The following is a 20,827-nucleotide window of genomic DNA, read 5'->3' as shown; positions in this document are numbered from 1 at the left end:
AGAGGCTGCTCAGCAAACAGAACAGGTGCAAAGTGTGTAGCACAGGACCAGTCCTAGTTCTCAGAATTTAAAGGGTTGCTGAAAGCAAAGCAGCTCTATGTGTCTTTCTAAGACATGTTTCCACACTGGACTTAAGTATGTTACAGTAAGATCTGAACTCCCCAAATACCAGCTACATGTTGGGCTGGTATAATAAGTTCATTCCTTCTTATAAGCAAACTTCTCATATTAGAAAGGAATTCTATAATTTGGAGACAAACCACATAAGTTCATTCTTTCCCCTTTTTATGAACCACATAAGTTCAACTCTTTCCCCTCTTTACCTCTGCTGTCTATCAAATTTTGTTTTATACTGAGCATTTGACAAAACACTGCTGTGGCTGGAGAATTAAAAGCTATGTCCTTATTCAGTGTCATTCAATGTTCCAGTGCCATTCACCTCCCTTCCCAGAAATGGCTGCCCATAGGAGACAAGGCCTTTAGATGAAATATTGCTATGCAGAGTAAATAAAAACTCCTACGAGCAGCAGAGCTGATGAAACCTTACAGGCTTTTAATAGATTTGAAACCCTAGCTCTTTTTCTTCCATGGATTCCCTGTTTAGTAAGGATGCTCAACTAATGTTGTTACTATAAAAGACCATTCAACATTATTCACCATTTCCATGCTCACCTAGGTTGCCATGTGACTGCACATGCAAATCCTGTGTGTCTTCAACTTTGACCCAATATCAAATTCTTATCAAAAAAGCAAATTTTTTGATAAGAAGGTGGGACACCTTTTCCTCACAGAGCTTTTATTGTCAAGTCTTGAGTCTCTCCTAGTTATCCTGTGAAAGCTGCTTTGTTACAAGCTTCAGGTAGGAATTTCAGATAACAAAACCCACTAGCTTCTTGTTCAACTTTACTCACAAAATTAGATTTATAACCAATGCTACTGTTTCATCTTTTTCCCTATTTTGTATAATAATTTCAAACATTACACACTTTTATACTTTTCTGCAAAGTGCTACAAGAGCACTTGAAGTATATAGAGTCCTTGCAGTGGAGGGGAAACACTACAGACAGAAATTGCACCCTAATTTCGAAGCATTTCCTTTAACTTTTGCTACTCATTTAATGCTAAAACTATCAATTAATTTCTGCTTCTTGTTTCCAGTTTTAACATTTTTTTTTACACAGCAAACCCAGCAAATGCTACCTCAATGCAAATTCCATTACCTTACCATGTAGAAAATTTAGGACCTTTCAGAGTTGATCTTGCAAATAGACATAATTAACCTGGGAAAGTTATCACACAAAACAGAGGAACAAGAACAGGTATTTCCACAAAAAGACTCCATGAAGACTGCAACAGGCATTTAATGAGCTTCCACTGATTTTGGCAGCACAGGGCTGTGGGCTTACTTGGAGGGAATCAACTTAGATGACTGAAGTATTGTGAAATTAATCTCCATTATGACCCCACTGACTTCTCTGGTGCTACACTGGGCACAAGCTTGGCTCACATGCTGAAAAAAGTGTTAGCATAAGCACAAGGGAGTTCAGTAAATTGTTAGAGGATTTGTGATGAACAGGAGGCTTAAACATGTTTAAACCAACAACACAAGATTTAACTTGAGACTTATTTTTCTATGGTATAACTTAATGGCAATTCCTCCTAATACTGGATTTAAAAGTTTAAAATAAGCCATAATAAGCCATATTCAATATCTCAGGAGGTCTACAGTAATAATACCAATTAAGCCTAATAACCACCTAAGTCTGTAGGTCTAGGACATTCCCCTGGGCGTTAGGTGATAGTTCATCCAAATACTGAAATGTTCCACTAAGGCAAATAAAAATAAAATTTTAGCAAATCAAGTTTAAAATGCCTGCCACCCAGGCTATACTTTTATCATTATTTTGCCAACCCAAAATAATGATAAATAAATGCTGTCAAGTTTTTATCTCATAATAAACATATTCCCAGAAGGATTCCTCCTTTTTTCCCCCACAGGCCAGGTGAGGAAATGGAACAAGGATGTGTAACATTCAATGACAACATCATGGTTTTTAGGCCTGTCTGAAGACAGAATTGGTGCAAATCCATCTGAAGCTCATAAAAGGGCTTTCTAAGAATTATTATTCACAATATTTCAAAGCAAACTGCCCCATTTGCAGGGAAGATATAAACCCCCTCCTCCTCCTCCTTTCCCTAATACACCTTTTAAGGCTCAGAGAAGAGAGGAGGGTAAGAATTACATTTCAGGAATTAATTTTCAGAATGTGCTAGAGAATTTTACACCATTGGTTCTACAAGTTTAGACTACTACACCCTACTCCTTACAATTTAACCAAAATATTTCAGATTATTCAGAGCATTCAATATCCAAAAATACACTGTGGGAACCTCTTGCTTCTGCTAGGCAGATGTATTGGGGTGGCTGTGGAGCATTACTCAGGCAGGATTATGAAGAGTTTGATTTACTGCTCATTTTGACATTCTATTGACTCAGCTTGAATCTACACTACAGGTACCATCCCAAAGTGCCAGTGAGTTGTTCTGCTCACATAGTCTACTCATTTTATTTTCAAATTATCTCCTCTTGAACTGTTCTGCCTTTGTAATATGGCAGTGACCAATGACTTCTTTGCTAAAAAGCCCCGTGCTTTCCAGACAGGAAAGCACAGCTGTTTAATAGCAGTAACCTCTCCAGCTCTGGAAGAGTCTTCCTCCGAGGTGCAAACCAGGCTAAAGCCAAGCAGGACCGGGCTGCCACCTGCTGTGCAAGTTTTGTTCTCTGTTACCACAGGGAGGAATTTTGTAACAAAAGGTTAATTGCAGAGCGCAGATGTCTAGCTTGTTTTCCTTCATTAGAAATCATCTAGAGGAGAGGAATTTGACACTGGTGGAAATGGGGAGAATCACGTTTTGAAGCACAGGTGTGTTCACTGGTGCACACTCACAGGGTGTCCAGGCAAGATCACAGCGGTGGGAGCCTCGCCTGAGAGGGTCACACACACACCTGCTCTGTGACATCAGTTCAGGGGGGTACTCTCTACATGTGGTCAACCCAATGTACTTCAACCTCTACAAAAGAAATATCCCAAAATACCAACTCCTGGGGGCATTTGAACTATTTTATACAGCACATGAATAAATGCATAAGGACTGTCTGCAGCCCTACAGATAATACAAACTTTCTGCTAAATGTTCACCAAATTGCACTTGTCTGCTTGACTGATGATTTCTTTCCTGTTGGTTTGGGTTTATTTGTTTTGTTTCAAGAAAAGCAGATTTTATGTAGATACCAAGTATTTTTAAAATATCTTTGTTTCACTTACATAATTTACAGATTATAGAATTTCACTGCACTACAGAAATAGGAGAAGGCATGCACTAGTATTGTGGTGAAAATTTTAAAGAATCTTTTAATGAGAAAACTGTACTTTATTCTGTTTGTGTGGCTGAACCTCTAGAATTTTCTTTGCTAATCTAGCAGCCATTTGTGCTCTTCGGATTTAAAAGAACAGCAGCAAACAGATCTGAAAAACAGGAATAACCTGAAATGTTTCAAGCTGGAATATAATTTTGTTTTTCTTTCCCCCTTCTTTGGAAAATATTTTCAATGACATGCTCCTGGAGCTCCTTTGAGCTCCACACAACAGTTTCAGCTTATCTCTTTGTCTCTGTTTCTAGTAAAGGCTTTATATAAATAATTTGGGCATATTTCTTCAGCATTAGAGTTTTAAACAGAAAAATCTGTTGCTGAGTCCATATGATCTGCTGGGTAATAACCTGTACTGAGTGGCACAGCACTGACCTCCCATCTAGGCAGGAAGGGATTGTGTCAGGGTTGGGACTGTGGAAGAAATCTTCCAAGTAATCAGCCACAGGAGAAAACTCAGCCCCCAGCTCTGAAGCATGTGAATACCATCAGCCAAGCTGTGAAAATGCTCACATGTACACAAGCCATGAATCCTGATAAATATAGAGAGCTCTGTGGTAAATATTTTTAAGATTTGTGAAAAAGCCTAAGAGGGGCTGAGCCATCTGGAAATCACAGACCTGAAAAACTCTTTTGCATCCCCTGTTCTATTACTGGAAACTGCTAGCAACCATCCCATGATGTGGGATGGATAAAGGAGCCAATGGCTACATGATTCATCTGGATACCAAGATGAGAACATAAGCTGAGATATTTAATCTGCACAAGATATAGATTTTCTTGTTCCCTTCAAACACAGTGCACTAATTGGCCTCAGCAAATAACACCAAAAAACCCATCTTATATTTAAACATCACCTCCTTTACAATAAATGCAATCCTTACATATTTCAAGAAAACTTAGTTCAAGTTATTTATCATTAAATTTCAGTCCAGTGATTGCTGTAGTTTAGAGCTAGTTCCTTTCTACCCCATCTAATCTGAGAACTACAAAACCTATTTCACTCTTTCAGGTCTAACATGAAAACACAATTCCTGCCTTCCTTCCTGCAAAGACTGACTCCTTTTCCCAACCTCTGTTCTATCAGAATGCTTGGTGTGCCCAGGCCCCAGCCAAGCTCTCAGTGACTACATGGCCATCATCCCTTTTGCAGCAACAGGCACATACTCTTGGAATTTAAAGTAAAACTCCCTTATAGAAGAGTATTGTGTCTCATGCAGGTGTGAAATACATTGTTGGAATAGAACTAGTTCAATTCATAGAAACATAGAATCATATAACAGTCAGGGTTGGAATCTCCTTCCTTCTGCTAGACCAGGCTGCTGCATCCTCACAGGGAAGAATTTCTACTTAGGACCTAATCTAAACCAGCTCTTTTTCACTTTAAAGCCATTCTTCCGTGTCCTGTCACTCCACACCCTTGTCAAAACTCCCTCTCCAGCTCTCTTGGAGCCCCTTTAGGCAATGGAAGGTGCTCTGAGGCCTCCCTGGAGCTTCTCTTGTCCAGACTGAACAGTCCCAACTCCCTCCGCCTTATTAATAGTAAATTGTTACTATTTCATTTCCTATGTGTAGAAAAGCGCTCATAGCAACATTCTCAAGGGATAAGCCAACAAAACTTGTACTGTTACTGAAAGCAAAGTGTGTGTGGGGGGGTTTTTGTATTAGTTATAGAGCATTGAGATGAGAATTTCAGGGGGGGACCAACCACCAGAGGGCTCGCAGCTCCTTCCAGGCTGTTCAATGAAATGGTTAAATGGAACCTGTGTCCTGTGTGAGGCTCCTGCTCTTTGTGGAATGCATTAGCTTGCCCAGAAAACATGCCAGTATACTGCTTTTCCTCAATAACTTATTAAGTCACACTAAAGACATACCTCACCATGGTCCTTACCACGGGCTGCAGGGGAATCTCTGCTCCAGTGCCTCCTTCTTCACCTTGGTGACCTTGGTGTCTGCAGTTGTTTCTTTCACTTGTTCTTGCTCCTTTCCTCCACTGCAGCTGCACAGGGGTTATTGCCCCTCTGAAATCTGTTATCTCAGAGCTGTTGTCTCCGTTGGTGCTGGGCACAGCCTCATCCAGCAGCGGGTCCATCCTGGAGCCAGCCAGCCTTGGCTCTGTTGGCCATCAGGAAGCTTCTGGCAGCTTCACAGAAGTCACCCCTGTCGCCTCCTTGACTACCAAAACCTTGCCATGCAAACCCAATACAAAGGTATAAGAGCAGCCTTTTGGTATTTTAAAGCATCTAATTTCAGGGCTTATATTCACAGAAATGTTCAAGTGTGTGACTGACACCTGTGCATGCTAAATGGTGGGAGGGTCTAACAGAACCCAGGTTTGGCTCAGAAATCTTTGTGAAACATGGCCACTTCTTGATCACTCACTGTAAAGCTGAAGTATCCAACACCTCCTTCCCAAATATCACAAGACATAAAAATACACTGTGATAACACAATTATGTAACATGGTAGACCTGGCCACATCATATTCCATGACAGAATGAAATGGTACAAATTTCATACCTTTTAATTAACCAGAGATGACACCATGTTATAGTTCTCCTTCCCACCTTTCATGTTGTTTCTGAGACTACTGTTACATTTGTTTTACATTATGTTAAATATAGCAGTTCCCTGACTTTGAACACCAAATATCACTGTGGTTTTAATAACAAAGGCAAATTCCACACAGAAGGTTAGGGAAAACACAATGTTCTGAATCCCTCAGGTTGAGGTTCATAAGCAGTGACAATGTCTCATAATCTGAAATTAATTCTTAGTTTTAAAATTAAGAACTCAGTTGTAAACAAAAGGGATTTCAGTAATTCATCATGGAGGCCAGTGTGCTCAATAAACTATAGCAAAACAGAACAAAAATAGAAAGCACACATTCTTCTGCCTTAATATCTATGTAGATTTAGAGTGTACCTCCCACGTACACCAGTCACAGCTTAACTCAACTCTAACAACAATTAGAGACTGAGAAAAGTGCTGTTAAGGCTCAGCTTCCAAAAGAAAGAGTTTGGATGGCTCTTTGTGAAATGCCTTTTATTATACCTAGCTAGTGCTGGACATAAAATAAAGCATGTGCCTTGAAAACTGAAAAATGGCTGAACAACACAGAACACAAACACAAAAGGGAGTGTTCTAAGGCATAAATGTTTGGTTGCTGAGGTGTGAAAAGAGCAGTCATCTTCTTTTTGTTAGTTCTCAAGACACTTCAAGTTTAAGGAGAACATCTGGATGGAAGCTTTATTTTTCTTGAGAACATGTGTTTCATAGCAGATCCGTTTTTTTAAACTCAGCAAAAATATAATTTCCCAAGCTCCAAACAACTTCAGAGACTGTGTTTACTCATATAGAATATGAAACTACAAAGAAATATTCCTATTTTTCAGGTGGCTTCTCCACCTGTATTGCAGACTGACTGTACTGTTTGACCTCTTAATTTCAACCCAAATAATCCAAGTGCAGATAAACTGTCATCTATGATTTTCTTAATCTCAGAGCAAACTTTGCTGATTCATGATAGTTCTGTACTTTCCCCTGCTTTTACATCCACCTGTTTTTGTGTCTATTAATACTGCAGCATTTTATGTAAGGGAAAAACTAAATCTAATAATGTGAACATGACAGAAATGTGAATCAGTGAGAAGCTGGCTCATGCAGTTGTCATCTACCAAGTTTCTTCTGGTGCTTTATATTATTTTCAGTCCATCAAGTTAAAAAGCATATCACATCATGACAATGTGATATGCTTTTTAAGCTTCTATTCTGAACGTTTCTAGTTGACATTTACTTATTTTTTGGTATTGTCTAGCATATGTTCCAGCTAAATTATCTGACAGGGAGAGATATGATAAATGCAACAGACTTTCATCTTTCTCTCAAAATTCTTTGAGAGGAAATAAGCAATCACACTACCACAAGCTTTTCTTTAAATTCATAAAAAATGCATGTGAGCAACTGACTCAATAGAAGGAAGTCACAATAACTGATGGAAGAATCTCTATGAACCTAGATTTGTACAAGAAGGAAAAAACACAACAAAACAGAAAAAATAAGAACAAACAAATCCATCCTTAGTGAATGGCTTGCTGTAAGTATCTGCATCCCCTGTGACCACTGAGGTGTCCTGCATGGCAGCTTGTGGTGGAGACCTCCCTGGGGCAGGGACACTCTCAGGGTGCCCCTCGAGGCTGGGAGAGCCCTTACCCAGTATCTCATACCTGCAGCAAGGTAGGAATGTTGCTGTCACACCTGAAGGTGCATTGCATGCTCCTGGCATGGATCCATACCCAGCTGCAGCTTCAGGAAAGCAGGGCAGCCAGCAGCAGTGTCCCACTGCCAGCAGACTGTCACAGTCTGTGCTCAAAGCAAGGCATCAGCCCTTGCCACAGCCAGTAAAGCACTGCCTGTGGCCCCACTGCTTTCACAAGTGATCCAGGGTTTGATTACTTTCTGAAAAGTGGATAAAATGAGAAGAATTTTCTTAAGACTATATAAGCCCTTCAGGAGATAATAGAACTCAGCCTGAGGTGTCAAAGCCATCCTAGTAACAAAAAGCACACTGAAAATAAGGTCAGAGGAGGGATGTAGATGTACAGACTTCTGAAGATTCAACCTCAGTAGGAGAGCAATTGTCCTAATTTGTGAAGGGAAAGTACATTTGATTTAATTAATGGGCTACAAGGAATGAAACAAGAAGGCCAAGTGAAAAGAGGTAGGATGTAAGTAGGAAGCCAAAGAGACTGTGGTTTCTGTTTTGTACAGAAATGGGCCTTCTGGTTTACAACTGTTGTTGCTTTCTGCATACACAACTTGAATATATTCATGTCCATAGTCTGCAAGTGCTGCCCAGAGCTTTTCTAAGTCTCATTTTGACTGCTCAAAGCATTTTCAGACTGCAATTTTGTTCCCAGTGCTGTTCTTCAGCCAAAAAACTACAAACAAGGAAGGTCTGTGAATATTGTTATTTACCAGAAACATTTCAGGACTTAAAATATAACTTTGTTGCTCATTTAGCTTGTGGGTTTTTTGTTGTTTTGTTTTTTGCAATACCTCCCATACATCAAGGACATAAAGTCTCTAGTGCATGTACAGGTGTAACTACATACTGATGTATACAATCACATTTCTAAAGTACAGCAATCACATTTCTAAAGTACAGAGCTTGATGCTGAGGAAATTAATATAATTAAATTCAAAGGATTTGAGGACAGGCTAAAGTTAAGCATGTGCTTAAATGCTTTTCTGAATAAGAATTAAGGTTGTTTACTCCTTGTGCTTTGAAGTGCAGCTTGTGATGCTTGTTAATGATACCTACCACATGCAAGATTTCAGGCCTTGCCTTTACTTTTGGATTTATTGTGGATCACAGTCTGAACATGAATGATCCATATTGTGCTGTTGCAAAGAAGTATCAGTTGTACCAAGATATTAAATTTTATACCAACTGTGTTCCTTTTTTCTAATGAGTGGAATATCACAGCAAGACAAGAAATCGATAGGTCACCTCATCCACTGCCACGACCTAAAGGAAGATCATATAGATCAGCAAAGTGCTCCAGGTTACACCCAACTCTAGAATTATAATTGAAAAACTTAATCAGCTTCCTCAGTCAACCAGAGACCCAGAAAAATTAATGCTGGCATAAGATAGTGAGGCAGAAAATGAGTAGCAAGGGGAAGAGGAAAGGCAGAAACTGTTTCTACCAGTATAATGTGCTCAACTATGATTCTGCTTGATCTTACTGAACATCTTAATTATTTATCTTAAAGTTATTATTTATTTTAAATGTTTCCTGAATGGTCAAAAATGTTTTGGAATGTAATTCTGTGTCCTCCCTTCAGCTTTGCATCACCTGCAAAATTAATAAGAATTTTCTCTTTTCCATTATTTAAATTATTAATATCAATGACACAGAGACACAGACTGAAAACAGGCTCTAAAAAACCACCAATATATCCTTTCCTTTTGAGAGTGAAATATTTCTTGCTGTGAAATGCTCCTTGCTATGCAGGAAGTTTTGTACAGACCTCATAATACATTTACCCAGACTGTATTTCTTTAACTTTTTAAAGAAAATGTCACATAAGTGTCATAAACATAATCAAGCTGACAACAGGCTCTGTCCTATCCACAAGGCCTGTTCCCTATTGGAGGAAAAAAATCAAGTTATCTGGTGTGATTTATTTTTGACAGATCCATGTTGACTGCAATTTTTCTCTGGTTATCATCTAGGTGCTAATAATAGTTTGTGAGGGTTATTTGTCCAAGGATTTTTTAATGAATAGAAGTTAGTTACACTCAAATTGAGCTGTATTTCTCTGGCTCCATCCCCCCTCTGATAACAGCAATGCACAGTTGCCTCTTCTGTTTTTTCACCATCTCATTTAGCTTCTTAATTCTTCAACTGTCTTTCAATCACGTTCACTAGACTCAAACTGAAAATATTTGGTTCATCTGAGTGCTCCTTATCTGTTCTTTACCTACTCTGGGCTGAGACAATTTTGTTCTCAGCATCACCAGTCCCAACTATCTGCTTGTGCTTGGTTTTTATTGTTAGTCTAATAAAACAGAGACACCAATCCCTTTAGCTGTCTTCATATTTTGTTGATAGATTTTCTTCTCTGTGGAGTAGGGGGTTAATAATTTCTCTATGTCCTTCTTAGTACAAATATATGTAAAGAGCAGTTTTTATCTGATAGCTCTTGACAGTTCAGTGGTTTTACAGCAGTACTTTTTCTAGTATTTCTTTCTTATTCTTAGTGATTTGACCCATCTTCCTTTGTATTTTCTACATGTGCTTAAGGTCAATAGAGACCTCATGATGTGGCCAAGCTAAGCTTACTGCTATTTCTGTTCTGCTCACAACTGGGATAAATGGCCCTTTGAATTATTTTCTAAAGCATTACTGCTTTTCTTAACTCCTCTCTTTAAACTTCCTTCCTGTGAAGTCTTAACTATTGATTGCTTAAATCTTTAGCTTTCATGACTTCTGTCTTTATTTAGCTGTTCTCTTTCCTTCCTCTTCAGTGGACAAGCTGACATTTTGTAAATGCTTTTTTTTTTGGAGGGGGGAGCAAAATGCTGCCCAATTTCATGTTTTCAGCCAGTTATTCTTCACTGGCAATCTCTGAAAAAAACACAGCAACCCCAAACCACCCAACCAAGCCCTCATATTCTTGAGGCTAGGCCATATTCTAAAGAAATCACTACATCTGAAGTACCAGCACCTGACAATGTTCTAATGGAAAGGGTTTTCAGTTCACCAAAGCTAAGCTCAGGAAAGAAGTCAGAGACCCAGACACTGCCAAAGGTGAGAGACTGAAATGCAGAGGCAAGATATAAAACTGCCTGGGATTGCTTCCAGCAGCAGTAGCTGTCCTGTTGTATGTGACTGAGGGAGTGGAAAGGACAGATCTGTCCCAGGTTGTTCATTGGTAGATCCCTAAGAGAAAATACTCTGTGCTTTGTGAGCAGTAATCCTGTGTTTTAGAAATAGAATATATTTGTGAACAGTAATCCTACATCTTAGAAATCGAGAAAGAAGAAATCTGCCAAATATTGGTGTTAGTGCTGAACTGCTTCTTTTGAGAATTCAGGCTGTGAAGCAGGGTAATGCAGCATGTGTGTGTTGCAGGTATGTGTGGGTTTGGTTGATAGGGCAGGAATTTACAGGAACATTGTGCTGCAGGTTTAGAGCAACAGTAGGTGTTTTAATCAACCAGCAGTGACTGAAAAACCAGTATTTTGTAGAATTCTTATTAAATTCAAATAGTGGAAAGGAGTCCTTGAAGATTTTGGGAAAGCCTGGTGGGATCCCTTCTTCACCCAAAAGGGAGTAATTTCTTCCACAGCAGTGGCAGTGACATACAGCCTCCAGCTTTACAGACCAGGTATTGCTGCTGCTGTGTCTATATAGAAATCACTTTTGACTCAGCCAGTATTGATATCTAACTGGTCTTTTCAAACTTATTTGTGGAACTAAGCTTTTATTTTCAATTAATCAGGCTCAACAGTTTGGCCAGTTATGGTGCTGTCCTAATGCTGTCCTGTGGAGAAGGAAAGCCCTGAAATAATCAGGATGGGGAGGGCGATGTGCTGCAGACAGCTAATGCGAAATAAAATCTGTAGGAGACTGCTTTCAGGGGATGACCTGGCTCTGATGCCTTGAAAATATCCCCTTAACCTGCTACTCTCTCCGGATCTCCACAGACCTTTGCCTTTCAGACAGAGTTACATGTTTGCAACACAACCTCTTCACAATACTACAAACCAGGAACCAAACCCGTGCTCTGCTGCCCAGGGCACACATGGCAGTAAATCGTCTAAGCACTAAGACAAGCGGGGTCTGCGCTCTGTGCAAGGCACTGGGCACACCTGGCTGGAGGCACCTGTGTGCGACACTTGGCACACCTGGCTGGAGGTACCTGCCCATGTCCAGACCGGAGCTGAGCTGGAGCCCTGCTCGGTTGGGAGCTGGAGCCCCGCTCGGGTTTGTCCTTCCTCGGCCGACCTACCTATATCTGCTGCAATAGCACTTGAAAAACTCGTTTATCGAGTTAAGGTCGCTGCCGGTCGGGTCGGCGAACGGGACCGCGCTGACGGGCGTGCAGAGCCGTGCCCGGTCCTTGCCGCCCTCCCAGCCGGTGGCATTGAGGGGGCGAACCGCGGGCAGCCGCGGGGAGGAGGAGGAGGAAGAGGAGGAGGAAGGGGGGCGGCCGGGCAAAATCAGCGGCAACAGGCGGGAGGGAGCCGGGGACAGGGAGCGCGCACCCGCCGAGGGAGCGGCGGCGAAGGGAGGCGGTGGGGAGCGGAGGGAGGCGGGCGCAGCCGTGCAGGAGGGAGGAGCGGGCGGCCGGGCGCAGCCAATTCGGGGGACTCGTCCATTTTTCGGCGTGAGTCAGGCACGTCGGTGGGGTGATGCTGCGGCGCCGGGCAAGGGCTGGGCCAGCCGCGAGGAGCGGCCCGCCCGCTCGGGCCCGGAGTCTCGGCCGTGCCGGCGCTGCCGCTGAGCGTAGCGGTGCTTCCTCTTTCCCGTCCCTCGCCGGGACCGGCGCCATGGCCGGGGGCGCCAGGCCTGCCGCTCCCTGACACCCGCCCGCCCGCGGAGGTACCGCGCCCGCGGATGCGGGGGCCGCGGAGGGACAGCGGGGCGGGCTGAGGGGGCTGCATACGGCGCTGGCCGCGGGTAAGGGCAGCTCAGATCGGGGGGAAAAGGGCGAGCGGTGGGCGGCAGAGCCGGCGAGGAGAGGAGAGGAGGGGTCCCGGGGTGGGGGGTCTGGAGCTGGCAGGCTCCGTGCAGCTGCGGCCTCTGCCTCCCCTCAGGCTGCTGCGTGCGGGACTCCTCCGGGCAGCGGAAGGGAAGGGAAGAACTGCCCGTGCCCCGAGCGGAGCTGCCCGCTTCTCACGGAGCCTGGCAAGGAAGGGCTGCAGCGGGAGCGTTTCGTGCTTCGTCAGCCCGGCAGTGTTTTGGCTTTGATTCCGTTTTGCTCCTACCTGTTCCTGGAGAAGAGGTCCCCGCCATGTCTCGCTACAGCCTCCACAACCTCCTGGACTGGATGTATGGCGGAGTGGACCCCAGCTTTGCCGGCAATGGAGGGCCGGAATGCGCCGCCTTCCTCTCCGGCCAGCAGCGCTTGCTGGAGAGTTTGGTCTTCCTCAGTGTGGGCACCGTGGAGATCCTCGTGTCCCTGTGGAAGCTGAGGCAGCAGCATGTCCAGGAGCTGGAGAATCTGCTGCAACAGCCCCAGACTAAGCGAGAGAGCCTGGGCAAGAACGTGCTGCTGGTGCTGCTCTGTCTCATCTTTGGGCTGGAGGTGGGGTTCAAGTTTGCCACCAGGACTGTCATTTACCTCCTGAATCCCTGCCATGTGGTCACCATGATGCAGGTAAGACTTGTGCAGGGTCACCTGGAAGTTTGCTTTTGTGATGTACGGGCAAAACAGTATTTCCCCCCACCATATTTGGTTTGTGGACCAAAAGCGCCTAGCAAAAATACAAATGCCAAGAATGGTATAAATATTTTAAAACATAGGTTTGGGGTCAGTTGAATCAAAATCTATCAAAAAACCCAAGTCAGATGAAAAGGTGAAATTGTAGCTATAACTAATGTCCAGATCTCTGGTTGAAAGTGTGGATAATTAAGGCTTTCTCATCACTTGCCTTCACCTGATCCTTGCTTCAAGAACAGAAGGTGCTGTTCTCACTGACAGCAGCGCTAAAATTTGCACCAAATCTAATGAAAACAAGATTACATGCAAAACCAGCTATGTAGTTTACGTGCAGCTTTTTCAAGCAAGTGCCTTCTAGGGGTGTGATTGTATTTTGTGAAGGTGTTGGAGAAACAAATCACTCATTGCTCAGATACTGTTGGTTTACCTTTCTAATTTTAGAGGCTGAATAGTAAAGAAACAGGTGTTACCTGTTTCTTATATGTGGGGTGAACAAACTGATGTGGCCTAACATGTGTGGATAATTTATTTCTTTTATGACTTGTGGCATAGTTGTTGCTGTGTGGTAATATGCAGTTTCTATAGATTTCAGAATAATGGATACATAGACAAACTGTTACTGAACTGGGCTATCTAAAGTTTATAAGCTGTGTTTGTTAATAGTTCTGTGTATGTGCTTATCTATGAGTTTCACTGAGTTTGTTAAGAAGTGTTGGAGATGTTAAAAATATTATTATTCTGCTAATTTTATACCCTCAGCACTGAATAACTTAAAAAATTCAAGGTCAAGAATTAAGCGAAGAACACCAAAAAGGCTTCCATGAAAGCTGCCATGATAGCAATGTCTGTGTAAGATCAATAACAGATGAAAATCAGATCAATGCCATTCTGGGTCACCTATTGCAGTATGTGAGGTGATCTGGGCTGAATCAGATCTAGCCAGTCATTGGATTCACACCTGGAGAGCATTTCCTAAAAGGCAGGGAAATATCTTTTCTGGTTGTTCCAGTGGATTGAGGGATGGGTTTTATTTCAAGGGGAGGGGGAAACAAGCTAATACAGCAATATTCAAGACCTTTACAGCAATTAATTTACAGTTCCAGAAATAATTAGTAGGTTATGTAAATTCCTAGGCTGTGATGCAGTGTTTGCTCAGTAATTTACAGCATAGGACACTTCCTTCCTGTGAAGTGATAAGGATTGTTGTGAAATCAGTCAGCCAGTATTGGGCTGAAGGTATGCAAGGACTATGTAGTAATAATTAAAATAAATGAATATGGCCACATTCCCTTTCTAGGCAGTACTCAATGATAACTGGAAAATTTTCCTATTAATTCTCTGGAAAAGAGGTGAGGATATATTAACAGTAGGATTTGAGAGTTTAGTTGTCTTTATGTTATGATGTTAATGATAAGTATTCAGCTGAATGCTTGCACAGACCTGGGACAGCTAGTTCTGTTCACCTTTTTCAATGGTGCCTCCTGAAAGGGAGATGGAGTCTATTGAGAGTTGTCATGTAGTTAGGCATTGCCATTTCTGAATACCTTTTTGACTAATTGTGAAGCTTTAAAATAATCTTAGCTAATTACTCACTAGAAATGGTGTTCCAGCATATTGGCAAAATGTGGAAGTCATGCCCCTTCATCCTCAAAAAGATGCATTAGTAATAGGCCTAGGCTTAATACAGAGAAAGCAAATAATGGCAAAACCAATGGCTTTCAGCAGACAAAGAGAGTTAGAGCCAAAGATAGTCAATGACCTCCACCAGCAGACAAGTGTCATACATAGTTGGAAAATGTTTTCTTAGCCTGAATTTGCTGAGGGCAACAGATTTGTAAGATGAAATATATGAAAATTTAATTTGTCCTTCACTTCTCTTCTTGCAGTAGTGTGTACACAATCCTGCTGTGTCTAAATAATAGCACGAACAAAGTAGAAGTGAAGAGATGAAATGTGCTACAACAATCAAGATCACTTCAAAGGGAAGCCAACAGTAGCTGTTGATAAAGATTTCTTCTTTCACTCTATTTCTGTTTTCATTTCCTTCAGCTGAGACTGTTTCACCTCAGCAAAAAATACTCTAGGCTCTGAGCCAAAAAATATTTGAAACTCAAAATTATGCTTCAGATTTTCCCTGCATAAAAGCAAAATTCCTGCTCTTAAAAGACCTAAGACTGAAATGGGATCAAAGTAAAATGGAAGTTAGGTGTGTGTGCATTTGGGCTGATAAAACTGTGTAACACAATGGCTACTGAGTTTTAGAAATGTGTCTGTTCTGACCAGGTGGCTGATTTTTGCCTATCATGCCAACCTGTGTTCAAATCTTTTCATAAGTGGAAAGAACTAGTTTAGATGTGTCATTGCAAGGATGAAGTGTTGATCAAGTGAATGTATTTAACTGCCTCAACAGATCTCATGGCTGATCAGCTTCCCAGAATTTGTTGCCATCCTGTCATCTGCTTGAATTACTAGAAGCTGTGGCACTCATTTCCTGTTCTGGGTTTTGGCTTCTTGTTTAGCTTTTGGAGGAAGAAGGGTGTTTCTTCACCAGGGTGACTCATGCAGCATCATTGAGAGAGAAATCCTTCAAGTCTTAAAAAACTATATATATTTTGTAACAAAGGTGAATGGAAACTGGTGTGGTTTCTCTGCCAGCTGTGGGATGGAGATGGGGATTGTTTGTGCAGCATGATGTGTAGTTAGTGTGTCGTAGAGCATGGGGAGAAGTCTGTGAAGGAATTCATAGTGAACTCTTTCTTTACATAAAAAATGGTCTTTGTCAAAATTATTTGAATACCTCTGTTAGAAAACAAAACCCAGCCACAAACCACTCTCCTTTTAGGACTGGCAATATGATTGGACCAGTGCTGCTGCAGACCTGACATAGAAGGGAAACATTAAATCTTTAGGCTGTTCAAAACCTTTGCCTTTCCATAGCAGAAAACAAAAATCAGCATATGTTCAAGGAACCAGGTGTTATATTTTCAAGACATTAATCCTTTCTAGTATTTTAGGGGACATCATTGTGGTATTGAAATTGGCTGTGTGAAGGAAATGTTTAAAGTTTCTGATTGAGCAGTGTGAGAGGGAAGATTTCCTCGAGAGCCAAATACAGCACTGTTGATTCCTTTACAAGCTTTGTGAAGGAGACCTTGAGCAGCAGCCAGGTCCTGTGCTTGTTGAGAAGTATGCACACAAGTGTTGTGTCCCTTTCTATGAGCATTGGTTTAGTGAGGTGAAAGGAAAATTTCATTCTTTGCAATGTCAAACCAAATGATTTCTAACCAATTTTCTTTATCTATTCTGTATTCTTTAAACTTTAATTTTTTTTACTTGTACTACTTTGAAAGCAAACCAGTGAGAGATCCCAAGTCAGAACTAGAATTTAATAGGAAAATTAAAATAAATGCAGTAGTAGTAAAACACTGACAGAGTCAGGATACAACCTGACACGCTGTGGGTCAGGGTGTTGGTAGCAGTGCAATTAATGGGTCCTGCAGTGGCAGGGGTGGTTCTGCTGAAGCAGAGATCCTGTAGAAGGGTGTGGTTTTCCTCTGAGGGTCCACTGGTGGTGTAGATGGTCTGGTCTTCCTCAGGGAATCCAGTGGGAAAAGGCTGCTTTGGTGTTCTGAATGTCAGATTATATCCAGGTAGGAATGCTTGGCTCCTCCCCAGGTGGAACATCTCACACTGGGATGATGTAACTTTATCAGTCATGCAGTGAGACCCAGTGGCCCAATAATAGAAGATATCCCCCTGGAGGGAGGATGGGTCTTGGAGGAGATAAGAACACTGCCCCACCTGGTTTTAACAGCTGGTAATAGAATATTTTCTTTTGGTTAAGTCTTACATTGTAAGCTAATATGTTACTTTTCAGCCAAAACCCTTGTGTTCATGTAGCAGTTCTTTGTTTCAGGTTCAGTGAAGGAGCAGTTAGAATTTATATAAAGAAGTTGTTCTCCATCATTTGTTCCTGTACCCCCAGTTTGTAATTTGACACACAGAATTTGCAACCTGCTATTTACAATCAAGGTAACTTAATGCAAATGTAAACACAGATGTCTCTTAATGTCCTGAAGACACCCAGCTGGAGTTTACAGGCAATTAAAATTAGGTGTAGACAGGAGCCAAGGCTAAAACAGTCTGTATTGCAAAAGAGAAACTTGTAACAAAAAAAAAAAAAAAGAAAAAAGTAAGGAAAAAGCCATCTAAAGCAGAGGTTGTAGGTAACACTGGTTGGGTGAATAAGCTTAAAAGGTCCTTTCCAACATTAATGATTATGTGAATATTATAATGTTTTTCTTTTTAAAAGGATCTTCAGTTTTAAAGACTGAAGGTTATGACTGACCAGTCTGTAGAAATTAAAACAGTGTGTGTATAATTTTATTAAAACCTTAAGGAAGTGGCAGAAACATGACTGTAATCTAATCCTAAAATTACAGGTACAGCCACTTGTTCTTATAAACTGCTGTGGATTTTGAATGTGTCTTTAGTAAGTCTAGGCCTTCTTCCAGAATGGTGCTTTAATACCAATCTTAAAATAAGTTTTGCAACTCTATTTTATTCTAGAAAGAGTTTTGCAAAAATGATTTCTCAGTGATAAATTTCAGCTGGTCAGTTATTGTAATTGCATTCCAGTTCTTCACTGAATTATTCTTCACTCAATTATACTTCAGCCAGTTAAGGACTGACATTTGTTTGGAATAAAGAAAAGTGTGTTTGTAGGAAACATCTGTTTTTCTGGATTATTGTTTTGGTGATCTTTTTAGGCAAAGAACAGTAAATGTAAAAGGGAAGCAATAGTTGGAAAGAAGGATAGGTTTCATGTAGTGGTTTTGGTCTGATGTTTGCATAAATAAAGTGAAAGCTAAGTGTATCTGCAGATCAGTGAATACTAAATTTTATGTGCATTATTTCCAGTTCTGGCTTCTTTAGAGATCTGGATCCTTTCTGCCCTCTGCAAAAGAGGTTACTGTTTTTGAAACAATGGGCTGTTTCCAGAATTTACATAATAAACATAGCTTGACTGAATCCTGCATCATTTGGGAATATGTAGCAAAATACATCTAGGTAGTTACTTACTTACTCCCTTTTTTTTCCTCTTAATTTGCATACATGGTTCCTACATGCTTTGTAATATTTGGAAGAATCAGTTAAATTGTATATTTTTTAAAATATTCTGGCCCTTCAAAACCTTGAATTAAAATTAAAGGGACACAATTTCTTATGAAAATATATGCATTTTTAAAAGTGTAAGTCTATGAACATACACTTCCTTTTGAACATCTTTTTTCTTTTTCCAGCTGCAAGTTAACTTGTGATGCTTTTCCTTACAGCTGATGGCTAGAGAGGAAATTCATGCTGGTGTGTGGTGAGAGAGGGCAGATGAAGAAGAATTAAAGCACTAACAGCACCTGTGTTTCTTGGTGGCAAGCCTCATTTCTTGCAAAGGAGTGCATTTTCCTTCCAGGAAGATGAGAGCAGGGATACACACAGGGACTGACAGCTCAGGAGACAATCCATCAGTTCCTGTATCCCCAGTCTGCAGTGCTCCAGAGCCATTGGTCTGGCCTTCAGAGCACCAGGGCGTGCTTGGATAGCTTAATCTGCCCTGGTTCCCAGAACTGTCAGGTTTTTTCTTGTTATTTTTGTCTTAATTTGTATTATTTCTTTTGTTTTTAAGCAATGATTTTATTGTGTTTAAAAAACACAATCAACTGGAGTTTAGAGGGGTTTTCTGATACTGCAATTATTGTAATAATTACATATAGGACTGAGGAAAAGCTTTTCTGTGATAGCTTTAACACTATTTATACTTTGTTTCACCATTGTGTTTACTTTTAGTGAATCCCAGCATATAGCAGAGAAATGGGAAAATATTAGCATGAGGCAGGGTTTCTTAGTCAGAAATAAGAGTAATTTTTTGTTTAGTATAAAGAGGATAGCAAATGTGTCCTCAGGCTGTGATTCATTTTTCTTTCTTTGAAGAGATTATGGACCAACCATTTTAATTTAAACAAGATTTGGCCAGTGATGCTTTATCCTAAGCTTTAGTCCAGGTGCCAGGGACCACAGAAACACGTGCTGGTGCTGGTGAATGTTCTAGTTCAGGAATTGGAGTCTAAAGCTCTCAGTTAAGCCTTTGTTTTGAAGTTGCTAGAGTTTGGAAATACTGTGATTCAGGCTGTAATGCATTCTTAGACAATTCTCTCCTTTTTTTTCTGAATATTCTTAGAAGAGAAGAACATAAAAAGTGGGGAGTTGACAACGGGTATCTTGCTCTCTAAGCAGGAGTAGGAACTGCATGATTGGAAACTGGATGAAAAAGCTTAGCTTTCTCTGACCCCAAATATTTACACTGAGTGTTATCAGCTAAAGGCCACTAGATGAATGATTAGGTAACCAGATACTGGTTTGTTTTGATGAGATCAGTACAGATTTAAAGCAAATATCATTCAAAGTGTGACATGTGTAGTTTGAGCAAGATATTGGGGAGATAAAGGCCTCTTTTTGTTTATTTTTTCTTCTTCTGTTTAGATTTTTTTTCCAGAACAGAGCTTTCAGTGTACTGTCCAGTGTTATGATGTATTGCTATTGGCTGCAATATATTTTTAGGATGGATTTTTTCTATCCTATTTGGCAGTTTCACACACCATTCCATGTAGGTTGTTTGCTGGTAACTTAAACTGATGTTTCAGGAGTAGCTGCCTGAAACAGGCAAAAAAGAAATCCTACATCTCATAGGATTTTCAGTGGAGTGATGAATGAAAACAGCAGCAGTAACCACACTGGATACCTTATAAATTCCAGGGACTGGGATGTCTTTCATCTCGTGATTTCCAGTCTCAGGAGGCCTTGTTTGCTGTCTCCTTGCCCTGCTGTCAATGTTGACAGTCCCAGTTCCAGCTGTGGAGTTTTACTGAAGGGGCTGTACACCAGCCACATCCCCTGCAGCAGTTTGAGCCATGTCTGTGTTCACCAGGAACTGGTCCTGGGCCACGAGTTCAAAACCTGCAGAGTGTAATGGGAACTGGTGGCACTTCCTCAGGGCTTTGCATTGAGGTGGTGAGGGTTTGTTTATTCAGATGGCCAAGAAATTAGTGTCAAGCAAATTTAATGGTTTGAATTGTAATACTTTGTCGGTTAGTGAAATGCCAGCTTAAATTATCAGGAATGCAATGTTGTATGCCTTAGCTTTTTATGGATTGTGTTGCTATTTCATTAGTAAGAGTTGGCTGTAGTAAGGCTGTATTAGTTACTTACTGTCTTGTGTTTTTAAAGGCTAAAAATTTCAGTTGTAAAATCCTACAAAATGAGGAATTTCGAACTGTGACAAGAAAAAAGGTGACTCAGGACAGAGTAGAGCAGGGCTTTTCTATAATGATTTTGCTTTTGTAGAAAAGCAATACAAAACATCCTTCTCTGGAGAAAAACTAAAAA

The 20,827-nt window shown here is 41.0% G+C and overlaps 1 protein-coding gene across 2 annotated transcripts in view; it reads left to right on the top strand.

The window, feature by feature from the left end:
* Positions 1-12,384: 12,384 nt before the first annotated feature.
* Positions 12,385-20,827, top strand: part of TMEM164 (transmembrane protein 164) — a 34,767-nt gene continuing 26,324 nt past the window's right edge. The window contains exons 1-2 of one of the 2 annotated variants that reach the window (XM_084212849.1): positions 12,385-12,546; positions 12,762-13,324. In XM_084212849.1, the coding sequence (XP_084068975.1) occupies positions 12,959-13,324 (366 nt within the window). In that variant the 5' untranslated portion in view covers positions 12,385-12,546; positions 12,762-12,958. Of the gene's footprint in view, positions 12,625-12,761; positions 13,325-20,827 lie in introns of both variants that reach the window. The other variant, XM_084212850.1, reaches the window with a different exon arrangement.

This window comes from Fringilla coelebs (assembly GCF_963513975.1).
Source record: "Fringilla coelebs genome assembly, chromosome: 11".
NCBI classification, from domain to species: domain Eukaryota; kingdom Metazoa; phylum Chordata; class Aves; order Passeriformes; family Fringillidae; genus Fringilla; species Fringilla coelebs.
The sequence above is the reverse complement of the archived record's forward strand: the minus strand, read 5'-3'. Positions and strand labels throughout refer to the sequence as shown.